Source organism: Eschrichtius robustus, chromosome 20, assembly GCF_028021215.1.
Source record: "Eschrichtius robustus isolate mEscRob2 chromosome 20, mEscRob2.pri, whole genome shotgun sequence".
In the NCBI taxonomy this organism is placed as follows: Eukaryota; Metazoa; Chordata; class Mammalia; order Artiodactyla; family Eschrichtiidae; genus Eschrichtius; species Eschrichtius robustus.
Window position 1 is genome coordinate 22,697,652 of NC_090843.1, and position 19,580 is coordinate 22,717,231.

The 19,580-nt window shown below is 61.3% G+C and overlaps 1 protein-coding gene across 1 annotated transcript; it reads left to right on the top strand.

Moving 5' to 3' along the window:
* Nucleotides 1-1,794: 1,794 nt before the first annotated feature.
* Nucleotides 1,795-18,740, top strand: ADAM11 (ADAM metallopeptidase domain 11). The gene is made up of 26 exons (XM_068530113.1): nucleotides 1,795-1,861; nucleotides 2,326-2,501; nucleotides 10,491-10,567; nucleotides 10,731-10,797; nucleotides 11,766-11,851; nucleotides 11,933-12,008; nucleotides 12,395-12,461; nucleotides 12,535-12,602; nucleotides 12,947-13,021; nucleotides 13,102-13,173; nucleotides 13,379-13,545; nucleotides 14,084-14,168; nucleotides 14,292-14,382; nucleotides 14,499-14,550; nucleotides 15,060-15,159; nucleotides 15,242-15,313; nucleotides 15,423-15,515; nucleotides 15,899-15,979; nucleotides 16,528-16,578; nucleotides 16,682-16,745; nucleotides 16,972-17,071; nucleotides 17,280-17,399; nucleotides 17,491-17,659; nucleotides 17,749-17,863; nucleotides 17,951-18,041; nucleotides 18,692-18,740. The coding sequence occupies exons 1-26, from the start codon at nucleotides 1,795-1,797 to the stop codon at nucleotides 18,738-18,740; spliced, it is 2,331 nt and encodes a 776-aa protein (XP_068386214.1).
* The last annotated feature ends 840 nt before the right edge of the window (nucleotides 18,741-19,580 follow it).

Consider the following 19,580-nt stretch of genomic DNA (forward strand, 5'->3'; position numbering starts at 1 on the left):
ACCTCTCATCGACCAGCTGTTTGACTTTGGGAGGCTCGCGTAGCCTCTCGGAGCCTTAGTTTCCCCACCTGTAAAATGAGAAACACAGTATCCGCCTCCTGGATAATTGTGGGTTTCCAGGGAATATCACACAGTAGGTCCTACTTCCTCAGAGCCCCTACACCCTGGAGGACGTTTCCAAGATGTCTCCAGGATGAAGGAACAATTGATTCAGACTTGCTGAGCATCTGGGTCTGGAATGGCAGGTGGTTGGATGGGGGGGAGGGGGAGTCACCCTGTTCCCAGCATTGATGTCAGTGCCTCCTGGGAAATCACCTTCTCACCTCTCCTGGGCCTAAAATAGAGCTGGGGGGGCCTGTCACGAGCCAGAGGCAGCTCCCTCCCTGGCAGAGGCCCTGGGTCCCCGGGGAAGCAGAGGACCCAGCAAGGGGATCCCTGCCTCCACTCCTGCTCCTCAGTGATCTGTGGTCTCCCAGTGTGGGTGCGAGGATGCTCTGGCTTGGGGCACAAAGTCAGGGTGAGGCCTCACCAGCGGTGCTCACGTCTTACCACACCTTAACCCATCACTGACTCTTAGGATCCCTAGCAGGGGTCAGAGATCCCAAGCCCCCAGTGTGGGCACCCACCTTGCCCAGGAACTTGGGAGCTGAGCTGAGGGCACAGCTGGGGAGGTAGGTTGGGAGGCCAGATGGTCTATAGACAGGGCAACCTAGTTTGGCAAGAGAGGGGAAGCTGAGGCTGCAGAGGTATCTTCTACTCCTCAAGATGTGGGCTGGCAAGGGAGGGACAGAAATTGGACATGCTAACCTCATATAAATTACCTGGCTAGTTTACATATTTAGGGGAAGGGGAAAGAATTGGGGTGCCCTGTGTGAGGGACTCAGCCCAGTGAGGGGAGGCCCCCCTGGTGACAGCAATGCCTGAAGCCCTCCTGGAGGCAAGGGCATCATTCGCCCAGAGAAGGAGGCTGCTGGATGGAAAGGGGTCTGGCCCAAGCGTTTGAGAGGACCCAGCAGTGCCCTGCTCCACGGGGAGAGATCCCAGAGGCACCGAGTCGGGTTGGCCACAAGAGGCCCTGCCCCTCGCTTCCATCCCTGGGGCCTCAGCCTTCCCAGCTCCAATAGCCTTCAGTGGAGCAGGGCTCTGGGGACTGGGTCCAGGGAAGCCCTCTCCCGGGTACGAAGCCAGAGGGGTGACCCCAGGCGGGGCAGCCACGCCCCCGCACCTGGATCACGCGGGTCCCCAGAAGGGCCGTCACCAGATCAGAGCCCGGGGGTCCCTCTGTACCCTGCCTCCCTTCCCCTATGAATCGACGGGTCCTCGGAGCTCCCCAAGCAAGGGCAGCCGAGGAGGGGATCGCGAGGTGGACACCGCGTGCGCCCAGCCCTGCACCTGCCGAGGGGGCCGAGGAGGGGCGGGAAGGCTGGTCCCGGGCGGCGCCTCTTTTGTCCTCCCGTCGCGGCGGCCCCGGCCCTGCCTGGCTGGGGGTGGGGGTGGGGGGCCGCGTGGGGCGGGGGCGGGCCCTCCGCTCACGTGCTCGCCGCTCGGCTCTTAACCCGGCCCGCCGCCCCGCCGGGATGGCCGCGGCCGGAGCGCGCTGAGCCGGGCGTCCTCCCTGCCGCCGCCGCCGCCGCCGCCGCCGCCGGCCCGCGCCCCCCACCCGCCCCTCTCCCGACTGCCCGGCGCCCCCGCCCGCGGCTCCCGCAGCCCGCGCCTCCCCGCCCGCCCTTCCTCGCGCCCGCGCCGCGCAGCTCGCCGCCGCAGCCCCCGGACCCGGAGGATTATGAGCGAGCCATGAGGCGGCTGCGGCGCTGGGCGTTCGCGGCGCTGCTGCTGCTGCTGCCGCTGCTCCCCCCGCCCGGTGAGTGACCCCCGCCCGGCCCGGCCTCGGCGCCCCCTCCCTGCCCCCGCCCCGGGTTTTGCGGCGGTTTCTGCTGCAGCCACGTTTTCCTGCAGTGCTCGGGGTGACAGCCGGTCCAGAGCGCGGGAGGGCGTGGGGGGGGGGAGGGAGGGAGGGAGGGTGCGTGCACCCACCTGTCCACATCTGCCCCCCACCGCGGCCAGCCCCCTGCCGCCGGCCGGCGGACTCTGCAGGTCTCTGAGGCTTTGGTGGGGGGGCAGTCGTGACGGTCGGGCTGGAGTGCAGCTCCTGGCCCCCGCCCCATCGGGTTCTTCCCTCTTCAGGGCAGCAGATCCTCCCACCCAGATCCCCCCAGGGTTCCAGGGGCCACATCAGAGTGGGGGATGGGCGTGCCGTACCCACCCCATTCCCGTTTCTTGCCCCACGGTGGGCATCTGTCTGCAGCTATGGCCTTTTCTCCCCAGGTGTGGGGACCCGGGGTCCCGCCGGAGCTCTGCGCTGGAGGGTCTCTCCCCCGTTGGGGGGCCCGGAAGCCCCGGAGGTCACAGAGCCCAGCCGTCTGGTGGGGGAGAGCTCCGGGGGAGAGGTCCGAAAGCAGCAGTTGGACACCAGGGTCCGCCAGGAGCCTCCTGGTGGCCCGGTGAGTGGGGCTGGCAGTGAGGCCAAGGGGCTGGAGCAGGCCTTAGAGCCCAGGGGAGACCACGGGGCAGCCAGGGCTTGGGTGCCTGCCTCCCCAGCAGCCGGCTCCTGCAGCTTCCCCTTCTGTACAATGGGCTACCAAGGGGGTGCTGGAGCCCACTAGTGGGAGCACCCACCTGCCCCGCTCCAGGCCCCCTCTCATCAGGGTGGGGATCCCCTGCCCTCAGCAGACCCAGAAGGCCCAGGGCTCAGTCCAGCCTTGGTCAGCTTTCCGCCAGCCCCCTCTCCTGCCAAAGCAAGCCGTCCTACACCAGATGGGGCTTGGGGAGGGCAGTGAGAGGCAGGAAGAAGCAGCTAAGAGGCCAGTCAGGGGTTAGGGCTCCTGGGTGCCCGCCACAGCCCCCCTCAGTGGTTTTCTTTGGGGACCAGCTTAGTGCTTGCTTCTGCCTCAGTTTCCCCCTGTGCCCTGATCGAATTGTTGTTCTCCTTTCCGTTCTCGCTGTGGGTGGGGCCTTGGGAAAATGTTCGAGGCCCCAAGCTCACTCACAAATGCCAACTCCACTCACCCGCTGTCCCTTTCAGCTGCCAGGCCCCTCCTGCCTCCCTGAGGAAGGTTGGGAATGGAGATTAATTGCAATTAATAATTAATTAATATCATGTGAATAATAATCACCCAGATGGAATATTCATTCAGCATGCCTAGGCTCTCCAGGAGCTCGAAGCTGAAGGTTAGCCAGGCCAAGGGGGTCACCGAGGGCAGGACAGCAAAGGCCTGGCAGAAATAGGAGGAGGAGAGAGACTCAAAGGAGGGGTACAACCAAGGTCTGGGAAGTTTTGGCAGCTGGGAGTGGTGGGAGGTAGATTGGGCTGGGCAGAGGGAGGAAGCAGGGAAACGGAGGCTAACATTGCGGACATCTGTCAGACTGGCATCTGGACCTGCCTAATGTACTTGGTTAAAAGCCCTTAGGGGGGTGGAGGGGGCTGTGGAGGTGCGGGGGGGAGGGCGGGGGTACTCGGGGAAATGGAATGGAGCAGGAAGGCGGCATGCATAATAGATGGACCATCACTCAGGGCAGTGCGGAGAGGGGGAGGGGGTGGTTAATGGTCCTGAGCCGGCAGGCCTGGTGAAGATGGGGAGGGGCGGGGGAGGTGGGCTGGGAGGGAGGGGAAGGGGGTGGAGGCTGCCTTTGGGGCCTGCCCAGGCTCCCTGGCAGGTGGCAGATGGGCAGTAGGGATGGTCCCAGGGCCAGGGATAGGGTGTCCTGGCTGGGTTTGGCCCTTAGTCTGACTTTCTTCCTTGGTGGCCCCCTTCCTGTGAACTGTGCACCCCAAGCCTGTGTTGGCTGGGAGTTGACTGCATTCCTGGCTGCTGGGACTCTGACTGGTGTTTTAGGGGATGTCCAGATTGGAGGATGGGGTGCTGCCACAGTGGGGTCAGAGGACAGGGATGAGGGAAAGCTGGGGGGCCAGGGAAGGATGAAGAGTGGGTGCTCCTTCAGTTTAGTCCTTCCTGAAGAGAGAGAGTCGGGGCAGGAGTCTGAGGTATGGTGGCGCCTGTGACGGTGGGGAGATGGAGATGGGTGCGCTTGGACTGGATGGGTTGAGTATGCAGAGGATGGGGGAGTCTCTCTGGGTGTCGCTCTGCTGGGTGAGTGGGTGGCATGTGTGTATGTGTTACATGTGTGAGTGACCAAGTCTGAATAAGCCCAACCGGGTGTCTGGAGGGTGGGAGTGGAGCTTCTGTGGAGCTGTGGGGCAGTGGTCACGGTCGATTCCAGTGGGGATCTCTCTGGGACTGAGCCTTCCCTGGGACCTCCCTGCAGCCTCCCAATGAGACTCACTCATTGTCCTGACTTGTCTGTACCCTAGTTTCCCCTGGGGTGGAATTCTCACAACTCCGTAAGGCGGGTAACTTTTGTCTGCCCATTTTGCAGATGAGCAAACTGCGGCTCAGAGAGATTAAGTAACTTGCCCAAAGTCAATGAGATCTTAATCAGTGGGGTGATTTTCTCCAAGAGCAGGGCTCTTCCCACAGTGCCGTTCTGCCTCTAGGCACTCTCTGGGTTTTGGCACAGGGGGGGGCATTTCCCAACCCCCCCCGCCCCCCAGCACAAGGTGGAGGAAGACCAAGGGAGACAGAAAGACACGTCCAGAATATTCTCACCTGACCGGAAGGAGGCCCCTCTAGCTCCCACTTGGCATTTCTCCCTGGAGCACTTCTGGCCTCAGAACCCCAGGGGCCAATGGTGGAGCCCGTGCAACGTTGAGCCCAATGTCCCAACAGGAAGTGTCCCACCCTGCCGCTGTGTGGTTTTGTCTGAAGTTCTTGCACCCATTTGGGATCTCAAGCCAAACAAGGTCTTGGGTCAGCAGCAAGATCTCCATCTGATGTGGGTCATGTGACAAGTTTGGGGGCACATGCTGGCCGGCAGGGCTGGGATGGTGAGACCCAGGGTGCTCACCTGCTCTGGCCTTGGGCCAGCACCTTTCTGAGCCCGGATCCCTCAAATCAGGATGACGAGAACATTGATCTCGGACCCACCCACTGCCAGGAGGTAGTGATGGGGAAAGACTCCTGGCTTTTGTGAGGGGGGACCAGGGAGAGGGAAGCTGTCCAGGAAGGAGTTCGAAGCTAGAGAAATTACAATTTACTGGGCCGTCAACGAGGCAGGTGCTGTTCTACCTTTCTATGTTATTAACTTATTTCATCCGCATCACAACTCCAGGAGGTGGGGCTATTATTATTCCCATTTCACAGATGGGGAAACAGGCACAGAGAGGTGAAGTAACTACCCCAGGTCACTCAGCACTTAAGCAGCATGGTCAAGATTGATTTCCAGGGCAGCCCTCTTAGCCAGTGCATGCCGGCCCCTCGCTCAAGGGTACAGCAAAGAGAGGCCCAGGGGACTCTGCCCTCTTTGCCACGGCTCTCAACATCTCACTTCTGTCCAGTTTGGAAACAGGCTAGGCCTGAGGCCGAAAGGTCGGGGAGCTTCTGGAAGTGTAGAAACCTGGGATCACGGGGAGCCTGCAGCTGGGTGTGAGGCAGAAGAACAAGCAGGGCCACAGTGTACAGTTGGGATGGTTGTTCACTGCACAGGGGTGCCCGGGCCAGTGGGCTGAATGAATCGGAGGGCTCATGAGGCTGCATGTGTTCTGAAGGGACCATTTTTCTAATCCACACAAAGCGGCTGTGCAGGTTGTGCCTCCCCCTGAAAAACCCAGCCTCCTTCGGAACCGAGGAGAGGGCAGGATGTGAGTTAGTGAACCGGGGGATGGAGGGTCCCAGGCCCAGGAGTCAGCTGGCAGAGGGGACCTCAGTCACTGCGTTGAGCTCCTGTGAGAGCTGCCCAGACCAGCATTTGCCACCTGGAAGCCCTTAACCGAGGGCGTGTGCTGTGGTGTTCGTGTTTTCTTGCTGCAGAGGAGTGGGGGGCAGTTAGGCAAGGCTCAGTCCCCAGCCCCTTGCAAGATGGCAGTCACGGGCAGGAAGCCACAGGGTCTGTGCCTGGAGCCCTAGTACCCGACCTGGGCCAAGGTCACAGCTCTGCCCTGGGATCAGAGGCAGGAGGGGGTTCCTAGGAGGGGGCTGGTGGCTGGAAGGGTTTGTGCTGGGCCCAGCTTGCTCCAGGGAGGGCCCTGAACCAACCCTGCCATGAGGTTGGGCAGAGGGAGAGTTCGTGCAGGAAGCTCAGCTTCCGTTTGAAATGCTGTACCTGTGGCTTTGGGGTGGGACAACCTCAGTGGGTCCCGGCTCCCCTGCTTCTGACTGAGTGACCTGGGCAAGCCTTCTGAACCCCACCTTCCCCATCCGTGAGATGGGGGTAACAGTAGTTTCCACTTCGTCCAGGCTGCTGCGAGGATTAGAGGAGATGATGGGTGTCAGGTGTCCTGCCTGGGATCCGGCAAGAGCAGATGTTCAACATCTGGCCTCCTGAGTGTCCGGGGCCAGGTGTGGCATGAGGGCTGGGTGTCAGGAACAGGAGCCAGGGCATTTGGGGTTACCTGTCAGACTCCGCGCAGGGTTGGGGCAGGGGCAACGTGGCAGGAGTCTTGAGTCCTCCCCAGCCAGACTCTAGCCCGTGGGCTTGGCCTCACCAAAGCACCCCTCCTGGCTGCCTGGAGGGACCCAGCTGCCCAGAGTCTGTCCCCAGAGAGACTAATGACCCTGTAAGGAGTCACTCTGTCCTCAAGCATTTAGGTCAAATCCCATTATTGGAAGTTGGTCCAACTGTTCTCACTATCTGGGACTCCCGCTGTCCTGCCGAAAAGTGGAGGCTCAGCGCATCTTGGGGGACCAGGGCTGGGAAGGCGGGGATTTCTCCCAGGTGGGGCTCCTGCCTCTCTGGCTCCTCCCCCTCTGCCACCACCGGCCCACATGGTTTCTCCAGTGCCTCAAAGCACTGTTCAGCTGGAACATTTACACTTCCTTTTTCATTTATTATTATTATTACTAATCCTTGTGAGAATAACACATTAAAAAGGGCTTTCATTTAGTCCTCATGACAACATCATTTTACCAATGGGGAAACTGAGGCTCAGAGAGGGTATGCAGCTCACTTGTGCCTTCTGATGCCTTTCCTTCAACATAAGTGTTGAGCCCCTGGGCAAGGAAAAAGGTGGGTGTAGCCCGAACCCCAGGGGACTAAAGGCCACCCCTGTGAAAAGTTGAATCAGTGACCAAAGAAATCGATGTGCCTGAGGTCCCAGGGATAGAGAGGGGCCAAAGCCCCGTCAGGTGGGGTGGGTGGGTGCGTGCTCTGTGGTCACAGACGAGGGTGAGGAGGAGAAGGTCCTGGGAGGAGATGGAGGCTCGGGAGGAGGGAATTCAGGGTAACTGTTTGAGGGGTAGCGCCTGGATGTTCGGACTTTCTGGGGTGTTTGGGAACCCGAAAGATCTTTAGGCTTCCCCTTCCCGAGACTGTGATTCTGTAGGTCTGGGGTGGAGTCCTGGCATCTGTATCTGTGATTCTGGGACTTCAGCGGGGATTTTGCCTCCTTGCCTCCACACTCATATCTGGTGGGGGGCAAGCAGGTGCCTGGAGAGTAGACCAGCTGGTGACAGGGGAGGGTGAGGTCACTGCAGCCAGGTGGTCACAGCGGCCATGAGAGACAGGAACTCCGGCCCGAGGGTGAGCCTTGACCCAGCTCCTCCCCAGCGTGGCCCTGGGCCAGTCACCTCCAAGTGTCCCTCCCTGGCGTTTATAAAATGAGCACCAGACTGCCCGGGCAGGTTGAGATCAAATGAGCCTGAGCACGTGAGAGCCGGTGGCCGGGGAGCAAGAGGCAAGCACGGGGCACAGGGTGGAGGCCCGGTCGGCCGGTCACCAGCAGCGCGGAGCTGGGCGCAAAGGAGGGCAGCAGTCGGGGACAGAAGGGGCTCCCAAGGGAGGGACTGAGGGACAACGAGAGAGGTCAGGGACAGGTCCGGCAGGAAGTAGGCCAGGAGCAGTTTGGCTTTGATAGAACATGGGCTGAAAGCTTGGCTGGGAGTGTGTGAGTTGGCGGGGGGAGGTTAAGACTCTGGTGCCAGCAGGAACCCCCTACCCAGGCGCCTGGGGTACAGAGGTCCTGGGGACTGAGGTGGTTTTGCCTGATCTTTCTCTTCCTGCAGACAGAGGGTGTCCCCTCCAGTCCCCCTGCATTGGGCCAGGTTAGGCAAACGTGCCCCATTATCTACTTTCCCTCCTCTTCTTCCCATAGCCTTTGGTGGCTCCCCCAACCCCTCCTGGGCTTGTCTCCCAGACCCAGCAGCTGCCCTTGCATTGCCCCAGGATCCTACCTGGCCTGAACCCTGTGTCCTGCTGGGGAAGAGGGCCTCCCAGCCCCACAGTTAGGCCTTGCCAGGTAAGGAGAGGGATGAGGCCTCGGCAGGCTGCAGGAAGTGGTGGGGACAAAGGCCACCTGGTGTCTGCTCCCGCATCGGTCCTGGCTTTACCCTGATTTGGGGTCAGCTTGGTCTGCACAGAGAGTGGGGAGGCCAGGTGGGTTAGCTCGCTGACTTTCTGAGCGGGGGAGACTCTGCAAGCACCAAGGTCGACTCTTCCAGAATCCTCCAGGTCCAGGACAACCTCTACCACACAAGGCAACCTTGCAGCCTTGCATCTGGGCTCATCTTACCATTTTCAGTGGGAAAATCTGAGGCTCAGAGAGGTTGCTGGATTATCCCTGAGGCTACCAACTTTAGAGAGTGGAATCAAGGCAAGGGACCTGGACAGGCTGCTCTCCTGGGTGGCCAGCATAGGGGCCGGGATAGAGGCTTGTCGGTGGGGGCCAGAAAGAACAAGCAGGAACAGACCTGAGGGCAAGAGAGGGCAGAGGTGGTCCAGACAGGGATGGGTGGGGAAGGCAGAGATAGTCCAAGTCCAGGAGGGGAGAGGGAGGGGAGGGATGGTCCAGACCAAGGAGTTAGGGTATTGGGGACAGAGCTGGTCGAGGCCCAGGGGCAGGGGAAGGGCAGAGATGGTCCAGGCCAAGGTGGGGAGAGGGAAGCAGTGACTCCTTGTCCTTGACTTTCTATTTCAAATCTGGTTGATGCTCTAGGGGCTCGGGATGGAGCTTGGAGCCTCGGTCAGCCTGGGGTGGGGTGAGTCAGTGTCCTTGGGGCTCAGAGGGCTGCCTACCTCACCCTGACTCCCAGGGCCTCTCATGGACACTGGGCCGTTTCCATCTTACCTCACCTTTGAGGGGAGAAGGCCCTAGAAGCTGATTCCCTAGGCTTGAATCCCAGTTCTGCCACTTCTTAGCCTTACGACCATGGGCACGTTAGTTAGCCTCTCTGTGCCTCAGTTTCCCCATATGTCAGATGAGGATAACATTAGCATCTATCCCACTGGGTTGTAGTGAAGATCAAATACGATGATACCTGTGAAGTATTTAGAACAGTGCCTGGCACATACAAGCGCTCATGAAGATTAGAAGTCTAGGTGGCTGATCAGGAAGCCGACTAGCACCAGGCTCTGGAATTTTGTGACATCGGGGCTCCCCTCCACCTTGTAACCTGCTCCCCCCGAAAGAAAGGCAGCCAACAAACTTCCTCACATCTGTACAGCCCAGTGGTGGGCCCCTCATCTGGGGATCTGGATTTCAGTCTTCTTAAACAGACGGGGTGAGAAGGCTCAGCCCCTCTCAGGCCCTTCCCGTGCTTTGAGATCTTTTGTAAGACCTGAGGCTTGGGGTGGGGACGTGGGGGGCCGAGAAGGCTGACTTCTCCTCAGCCCAGACCCTCCTGCCCCTTCTTCTCTTGGGGTCGCTCTCCCTCCAGGAACACTAGCGTCAGGTCTGGAATCCCCACCCGCTACAGTAGCTGGGCACCCAGGCTTGGGAGGGCAGCCATCTTGCTCTGGCCTGGTACGTTGCCATGACAACCTGGAGCCTCCCAGCCCCACTGCAAAGGCCCCTCTGAAAAATTTATCAGGAAAACTTCCGTGTTTAAAAATTAACCATGGGATTGAAATATCAAAGATGAGCTGCTTTGGGTGAGGAAGAGGGCAATGGACTCGGGGGTAGAGGAGCCAAGTTCTTTCCTCCTGACAGGATGGCACTGCACCCCATCTCCTGTTTGCCTCTTTCCCATGATACTTCTCGGGGCCTCCCTTTAGTTCACCTGTGGGTGAGCGTGGCCCTGCCAGCAGCAGGGAGGGCCTGGCGTGAGGCAGTGGGCAGGCTGAGCTGCCCCTGCCCATCCCTACTGTAGACTGGCCCCAGGGAGGCACCTACACCAGAGAGGGTGGGCTGGCACCCAGAGAGCCGGGAGGCCTGTGCCCGGGGATGCGCGCTCCTGCCCCTCCCCCCAGGAAAGGAACAGGGTCTTGGAGGAAGATGAGCTTGGAGGAAAGCATCTTCCCCCTAGATCAATGGTACCCACAGCTGCTGGGCCTGGGCCATCCCCTCCCCAGGGCTACTCCCTGGGTTTCCCCAGTCCCCCCAGTTCCCACCTTCAGGCCTCCCCAGGTTGACCCCCCTTCTGCCTTCCCCCCCTTTCTCCCAGCCTGTCCACCTGGCCCAGGTGAGTTTCGTCATCCCAGCCTTCAACTCAAACTTCACTCTGGACCTGGAGCTGAACCAGTGAGTGTGGCCTTGAATCTGAGGGAAGGGCAGCAGGCGGGCGGGCAAGGCATGGCCTGGGCTTGGCTGGCGGCGCAGGGCACCTGGATCTGAGCTGTGGTGGGACCCAAACAGGACCCAGCCCCACTGTGACCCGCTCCTTCCTCCTGCCACTCTGTTCCAGTCACCTTCTCTCTTCGCAATATGTGGAGCGCCACTTCAGCCGGGAGGGGCCAACCCAGCACAGCACCGTGAGTGCCTCTGGAAGGGGATGGGGAGGTGGAATGAAGGTGGCCGGTGGAGATGGGGTCTGGGGTATATTCTACACTCGGGATGGGCCTGGCCCCTCCAGGATTGGAGTCGGGGTGGCCTGTCGAATGGCATGGAGCCCTCAGCTCCCCTCGCCCGGCTCCAGAGGGCTGACCCCCAGCCAGCCTGTCTGCCAGCATGGAGACATTCCAGGACCCCCACTGCTCCATGCCCAGAATCTTCTGGCAGGGGGCGGTTGGGGGAATGCCCCTCTTGCTCAGCACCAAGGCCCTGGGAATTTCGGGCTGCCTGGGACCCCAGGGGTGCAAGCAAAGATGAATGAGTGTCTATAAATAGCCTCGGCCCTCCCCCTCCAGACTGTTCAGTAACTGGAGCACAAGTAATCCTGCAGGAAGCAGAGGGGAGGGGGTGCTCGTCCCCTCTGACCTGTGAGCCTGGCCAGGAGGACCCACGCTGCTCACATTTCCTCAGCCACAGACCATGCGTCCAGGGGTGGTCCACAGAGGCTGTGGCGTCTGTGAACACACCGTGTGTGAAATGGTGGGTGTGTGTTGGGGGTGAGTCCATAGCTTTCATCTGATTAAGTGAGCTGATCCACGGTAAGTGCTTAGAACAGTGCCTGGCACACAGTAGGTGCTGTATGAACGTCAGCTATTCTCAAATGAGCCTGTGATCGCTGTACCAGCCCCAGCTCATGCTTAAGAGCCACTGATGTGCCCCAAAGTCCTCACGTTGTAGGTGATGTAAAGCAGGCCCAGAGAGGGCTAGGAACTTGCCCAGGGTGAAACAGCAAATTAGGAGCATAGCCAGAGCAGAGCCCGGCTCCAGATCCCCAGGTGTATCCAGGGACCGCAGCCCTGCACACGGGGCAGCTTCAGCGGCCCTCATCCGTCCTCCTGCCTTCATGCGGGGAAGGGAGCACGTCCACTCACGCTCTCTGCTCCCCCAGGGGGCTGGAGACCACTGCTACTACCAGGGGAGGCTCCGAGGGAACCCGCACTCCTTTGCTGCCCTCTCCACCTGCCAGGGGCTGCAGTGAGTACGGGGAGGGGCTGGGTGGCCGGGATGAGCCTCCAGCCCTGGGGACAGTGGGGAGCTGCGTCTCTCTCGCTGCAGTGGGGTCTTCTCTGACGGGAACTTCACCTACATCATGGAGCCCCACAAGGTGGCCAGGCCTCGGGAAGCCCTCCAGGTGAGCCCCTCCCTGGCCCCTCTGACAGCCCTGCCACGCTCGTCCCAATGGCTGTCACCGCAGTGGCTGTTGCTGCCTCCTCATCCTCCTGCCTTGGTAACCTCAGCCTCACTGCCCTCTCCCGTGCCCCCAGCTCCAATGTCCCCTCTGTCCCCCAGGTAACCTCCCATCAGGCTCCAGTGTCCTTTGCCCCTATCTCTAAGGGTGCCCCCAGGTCTTGACCCCGGAATCTGAGCATCTGGGAGATCAGATCCGACATGGGAGCTCTGGCCAGTTCTGGGTCACCCTGGGGTGGGGTGGGGGGAAGGGATGGAGATGTTCCCCCGCAACTGGGCTCAGAGCAGATCTGGTCGGCCTCCCCAAGAACTAATTTCCCCTCATTGCAGGGACCCCTTCCCCACCTCATTTACCGGACCCCGCTCCTCCCAGCCCCCCTCGGATGCAGGGAACCAGGTAAGGGAGGGAAAATGGGGCTAGGGAGGGGGCCGACTGTGCCCCCCCCCCCTCACCGGCACCCTCCCCCCAGGCTGCCTGTTTGCTGCCCCTGCCCATTCTGCTTCTCCGAACCGACCAAGGCTGAGAAGGAAAAGGCAGGTACGGGGGCCCGCACAGACCTCCTGCTGCAGAGACCTCGGGCTGTGGCCCGGAGCAGGAGGACACCCCCATCCATAGGCGGGGCAAAGGAGGGCTCAGACTGATGTGGCTGGAAGCCAGGGAACCACCTCTGGCAGGAAGCGCCCACCCTAGGCCCTACCACTAGTGTCTAGGCAAACCGAGGCTGCCTGCCCTGGTACCAAGGCTGGATGGGACCCGCACCAGTGGGGAGCTGACACTGTCTCTGCCTGGAGTCCAGCCCCCCCTTGAGTCTGTCTGTGGCTTGGCCACGATGCCAGGCATGGAGGGGACTGATTCCAAGTGCCCACCTCCCCCCCCCCCAGGTCCGCCGGGGCCACCCTACAGTGCACAGTGAGACCAAGTATGTGGAGCTGATTGTGATCAACGACCACCAGCTGGTACAGTCCCAGGCTGGGAGCGACTTTGGGAGGAGGGGCTGGAAGCAGACTCGCCCTCCGCCCACTCTCTTCTCTCCCAGTTTGAGCAGATGCGACAGTCGGTGGTCCTCACCAGCAACTTTGCCAAGTCCGTGGTGAACCTGGCAGATGTGGTGAGCAGCCCTCCCTTCCCTTCCCTTCCCTCTCCTCCCACCCCCCACGCCACCGCACGCATCCTCGGGGTGAGCTCTCAAGGACACTGTCAGCCTCTGACCCCCACTTCCTGGAAGGACAGATTGAGACCTTCCTCCAGCCCTGTTCCCCCACACCCACTCCCACCCTCCAGCCCCCTCCTCATCTTCTCCCCTCTTGGCCTAGATGTACAAGGAACAGCTCAATACCCGCATCGTGCTGGTTGCCATGGAAACGTGGGCAGATGGGGACAAGATCCAGGTGCAGGATGACCTCCTGGAGACCCTGGCCCGTCTCATGGTCTACCGGCGGGAGGGCCTGCCTGAGCCCAGTGATGCCACCCACCTCTTCTCGTGAGTCCCCCACCCCATGAACCCTGCCAGCCTCTGCTGGTGGCTGCGGTGCACAGGGTTACTGAACATGGCTCTGGGCCAGGCGCGCTTGCAGGGTGTGAGGACTGGGCTCCCCTTGTACCTACTCTCAGCCATTTGCAGCAGTGGCTGGGCATCTTCCCCTGCGTCTTAGGCTCAGGCCCCTTTTCCCTACCACCGGTGGTCTTCCTCTGCCCATAACCTCCCCTTCGTCCCCTCTTCCCCTTTCAAATGGTCCCAGCATCCCTTCCTCAGGGCATCCCTTCCAATGCCCTGGTAGGGGAAAAAAATCTGATAAAAGGTCCTTGCAGTTAGAGATGATCTATTAGGAATCCCTCATTTGGCTTAAGGGCAAATGAACCCAAAGAAGGGAAGGGGATTGCCTGAGGTCACACAGACTGACATGAAGGGCAGAACTCACCTCCTCATGGAGGGGGGGCTCACCTGTCTCCCCATCAGAGCCCAGGGGAGCCACCACGGGGAAGGCAGTGGGTTCTCCTGACAAGCCTCTCCCTTCCAGGGGCAGAACTTTCCAGAGCACCAGCAGTGGCGCTGCCTACGTGGGGGGCATCTGCTCGCTGTCCAGGGGTGGGGGTGTGAACGAGGTGAGCAGTGTGGGGGGCGTGGCTGGGGTGCGGGGTGGGAAGGAGAGGGGCTGCGAAGGGCATGAGCCCTGTGCCTTTGGGAGGGATGTAGACATCTTTGTGCTCCATCTTCCTCACCCCAAGTATGACAACATGGGGGCCATGGCGGTGACCTTGGCCCAGACGCTGGGGCAGAACCTGGGCATGATGTGGAATAAACACCGGAGCTCGGCAGGTATCAGTGAAGACCCTCACACCCCGCCCAGACCCACACTCTAGAGATGAAGAGGGTGTCCACGGGAGGGGGGCGGTTCTTCACCCTCCCTTATATTCACCTGGCTCACCTCTCAGGGGACTGCAAATGTCCGGACAACTGGCTGGGTTGCATCATGGAGGACACTGGGTGAGTTCTTGGGGACAAAATGGGGGAGGATCTTGGGCAAAGGGAGTCTCAGAGCGAGCACTGGGTGACATTCTGGACCCGGTGGCCTCAAGAGACCGAGTTCTCTCTCGGGACCACTCAGAATTCCAGGAAGCGCAGCTGTCTGTGGACACTGCATAGGGAGACGCACATTCCCCAGCAGGACGCCCAAATTGTTCAGGCTTGTAGGTGCGCACTGTCGCCACTGGGCGCCGCCAAAGCCTCATTTGGAGGCACCTTCCCTCCTTGGCGCACAAACCTCCGACTCCCGGAGTCCTGAGGTTTCGGGGAGAAACCAGGAGCGGCGTCCCCTGCCCACTCCCCCTTGATGGGCAGGCAGGAGGATTCTCATGCAGTGTCCAGGCACATAGATCTTCAGCCTCCTCGAGATGGTGACCGAGTCCGCCGGTGCACCCCATCCCAATCTTGAGAAGGGGCGAGACAGTGGGCTGGCGGGGACTTAGCGGCACGGTCCCCTCATCCCTACCCAGGTTCTACCTACCCCGCAAGTTCTCGCGCTGTAGCATCGACGAGTATAACCAGTTTCTGCAGGAGGGCGGCGGGAGCTGCCTCTTCAACAGGCCCCTCAAGGTACCAGCCCCAGGGCTGGGAACGTGGGAGCAGGGCTTGGGCAGGGTCCCGGCCAGACTCCCGACACCTCTTCCCCGTCCAGCTCCTGGACCCGCCTGAGTGCGGGAACGGCTTCGTGGAGGCGGGGGAGGAGTGCGACTGCGGCTCGGTGCAGGTGCGAGACTGGTGCTGGTGCCAGGTGGGGGGCGGGGAACGCAGGGGTGAGTGCGAGGGAGGGTCTGGGTGGGGAGGGTCAGGGCTCGCCCTCTCCCTGCGTCCCTCAGGAGTGCAGCCGCGCGGGCGGGAACTGTTGCAAGAAATGCACCCTGACTCACGACGCCATGTGCAGCGACGGGCTCTGCTGTCGCCGCTGCAAGGTGAGGGGGACCCGCCGCTGGGACGGGAAGGAGCGGGGACCGGGAGGGACTGGGCTGCGGACGTCCAGATAGGGGGCGGGACTTAAGGAGGAGGAGCCGCTGGAGGCAAATCTGTAGGGGCGGGGCTTGACGCGAAGAAAGCACCAACGGGGAGGGAGGAGCTGGGCGTGCGGCCCTCTCCGTTCTGTTGAAGGCGGAGCTACGGGGAGTGGGGCGGAGCACCTGCTGAGAAGTAGCGGGGTGGGCGGAGCCGTGGACGGACCTGGGGGCGGTGCTGAGTGGGCAGGGAGCGGGCAGGGAGCGGGCAGGGACCGGGCCGAGGAGGCGGGAAGACGAGGGGTCAGTGGTTCTTGCTTCAGCCCCGCAATGCATCCCTTCCCTAGTACGAGCCGCGGGGTGTGTCCTGTCGAGAGGCCGTGAACGAATGCGACGTCGCGGAGACCTGCACCGGGGACTCGAGCCAGGTCCGTCCGTCCGTCCCGGCCGCCCTGCGGAGTCCCGAGCGAGGCAACCACTATCCCTATCCGTTTGGCTCTGCTGGGTGACTGTTCTGCGCGCCCCTCCTCTCCGCTGCTGTAGTCGCCGCCGCTGATCAGCCTCAGTTTCTCATCTGAGAAAGGAGTTCTTCATGCCTTCTGGCTTTGCTCCTCCAATCGTTGAACCAGTATTTATAGTCTGGCTGGTGTTCCCAGTGCCTGGCGCAGTGCCTGGTGTCTACTAGGGATCACAGTGGATAATAATATTATTTAACCTCTAAGTACTTATTACATACCAGGCATTTAGTCTTCCCAGCCCTGTGAAGGAGGTGCAGGAAACTGAGGGAGACTGGAGAAGCTATGGGACCTGCCAATCCATGTGGTCTGAGTTCCCTCCTCTTGTCCTTGACCTGGAGGAGCCCTGTGACCTGAGCCCCCACCTGGTGGGCCTTTGACACCCCTTTATTCTTCCCTGGGGCCGACCTCAGCTCCCAGTCCTGGGTCAGCTCTACTCAGTCCAGCCCCTTTCTCCGCAGTGTCCCCCCAACCTGCACAAGCTGGATGGTTACTACTGTGATCACGAACAGGTATGATGGGGTGGAGGTTCCACCCCCTCTGGGTCTCTGGCCCAGTGCAGTCTCTTGTCTTGTCCTCAGTGTCTGTGTCCCTTGTCTCCTGTCTGTCCCTCAGGGCCGCTGCTACGGAGGTCGCTGCAAAACCCGGGACCGGCAGTGCCAGGCCCTTTGGGGCCATGGTGAGTCTTTGGCTGGAGATGGGAGAGGGGACTGTGCAGTACCTGGAATTGAGAGGCTGGAGCGGGGGCAGGCTCTGGCTGAAATGCCTTCCACCAGATGTGCAGCTCCCCAGGATCTCAGGGACCCAGCTGGACTTGGGGTCAGGCCAGTGTTGGAGGTGCAGGCCTGAGGTCCCAGGTGGGTTCTGGAGTGGGTGGGGTGATGCCTGGCATCATCTCCCTACAGCGGCTGCTGATCGCTTCTGTTACGAGAAGCTGAACGTGGAGGGGACAGAACGTGGGAACTGTGGGCGCAAGGGGTCAGGCTGGGTCCAGTGCAATAAACAGTGAGTAGTCAAAGCTCCTGGCTGGGCTTCCCCAGTTTTGGGGCTGGGGCTCTGGGGCTGGGCAGGGTTTTTTCAGAGATGGGGCGGGCTATGAGTCCCAGTGGGAGACTATGTGAAAAATCAGGGGATGGGGAGAGGGCAGATTCGAGGTCAGTTGTTGGGTCTGAGGTCAGACTTGGGGCCCACTGTCTCCACACTACCCCAACAGGGATGTGCTCTGTGGCTTCCTCCTCTGTGTCAACATTTCTGGAGCTCCTCGGCTGGGGGACTTAGGGGGAGACATCAGCAGCGTCACTTTCTACCACCAGGGCAAGGAGCTGGACTGCAGGTGTGGGCTGGGACCATGGCTGGGGAAGGGGAGGTTGCAGCCGTGATGGGGTCGGGGGCAAGGGCAGAGGTCGGCTGTGATGTTTCCCCAGGGGTGGCCATGTGCAGCTGGCCGATGGTTCAGACCTGAGCTACGTAGAGGACGGCACAGCCTGCGGGCCCAACATGCTGTGCCTGGACCATCGCTGCCTGCCAGCCTCTGCCTTCAACTTCAGCACCTGCCCTGGCAGCGGGGAGCACCGGATCTGCTCCCACCAAGGGGTGGGTGCCGGGAGGTCAGGGATCAGGGGAAGGGCTTACAAGTGGGGACAGGGCCCTGCTCACCTCTACTGGCCCCACCCCACCTCTAGGTCTGCAGCAATGAAGGGAAATGCATCTGTCAGCCAGACTGGACGGGCAAGGACTGCAGTATCCACAACCCCCTGCCCACGTCTCTGCCCACAGGGGAGACGGAGAGATATAAGGGTGAGGCTGGAGCTGGCCGGGGTGGGGCTCCATCCTTCCTGTCCTCCATGACTGTCCCTGCCAACTGAGCCCTGCCCTCCTCCCTAGGTCCCAGCGGCACCAACATCATCATCGGCTCCATCGCTGGGGCTGTCCTGGTTGCAGCCATCGTCCTGGGCGGCACGGGCTGGGGATTTAAGTAAGATACACACACGGCCCCTGCCCCCGCCCCCCGGCATCCTCTGGGGTTATCAGAACCCCAGGCTGTTGGAGTTGAGGGGGCCTCCCTGAGAGGTTAGCCAAACCGGAGCTCGCCTATCACAATCCAAGCCAGCCCACAGCATCTTAACATTTAAAAAAACTGGTTGCTCCCATTTAAAAAACCAGGAGATTTTACATTAAGAATCCTGATTTCCAGCTTCTCTTGAAACATGAGAAGATGGGGGCCCCTGTGCTTCAGCGCGTCCCAGCCTGGCCACGGAGTGGAGCTGAGCAGGGGGCTGCCCGAGTCCTCCGTCCCCAGGCCCCACCCAGCCTACGGTGCTCTGTGGGCACCCGTGTCCGGGGCCCTCGAGCTGGTCTAACCCCTGAGTGTACAGAGGAGGACCTGAGGCCCAGGGTCATGCGGTGAGTTAGTTGCAGTCAGGACTCAAACCCAGGACCCAAGTTCAGTAGGTATTCCTGGTAGCTCTCCCTGGGCCTGTCATTAGCGTCTAGGTCCCGGGGCCCCTGGCCCATCTCTGGGGCAAAGGGTCTCCCGGGAGCCAGAAGGCCCCTCCCTGGGAGAAGGAGAAGGTCACAGATGGCTCCTTTTCCTTTCTCTGCCTGTCCTCTGCTTGGCTCCTGAAGAAACATCCGCCGAGGAAGGTATGACCCGACCCAGCAGGGGGCAGTGTGACGCCGGCCACGTCATCCCTCCCGCTGTCCCTGTCTCCTCCATCTCATTCGTCACCTCGCATTCTGTGGCTGGGGAGCTGGGGCTGGTTCCTCCACCCTTGCTGTCACTGCCATCACTACAGGGGTGGGAGAACCCCACCCACCCCAGGAAGAGTCCTCAACTTGCCCCTTGCCCCCTCCTCCAGTCCACCCACCCCCCTCAGGCCTTGGTCGTTTAACTCCTGCCCTTCCTACGGCCAGACCACCTCTGGCCCCGTGGACCCTGGAGCTGTGCCCCTGCCCACACAGGCCCCAAACCCCTGGGAAGGGAGCCTACCTCTGCGTCCCATCTGTTTTGTCTTTCATGTCACCGCTGTCTGACCTCCCGCCAGATCCCCTCCCTGGCCAGCCTGTGACTTGCCGCCTCCAGGGCCCAGCACTGACCTCCCGGGGCCCGGCTCGAGGGCTCTCCTTCTGGGCCCTGCCTTATATCCTCCCCTGATGCCCCCTCTCCATTCCAGGTCTGGAGGGGCCTAAGTGCCCTCCCCCTCCCTCCGAGCCTGGCGTCCACCATCTCGGCCCTGAACCAGGAGGCTGCCCCCGCCCAGCCACGGAGGGAGGCATCGTGCAAATGTCTTCCGGGCTCAGCCCTTCAACTCCTGGCCCTACAGGGGCTTGGGGCCTGGTTGTGGCCCTGCCCTCACACCACCAGGGTGAACCAGGCCTGGAGGGCATTTCCCCCATGGTCCCCCACCCCACCTCATGCAGCTTTGGCCTTGCACACCAACTCTCCCTGTGTGAATGTACCTTCCATCATCACAGATTGCCACAGCTCAAGTTGGGCGGGGGGAGGGCTAGAGGG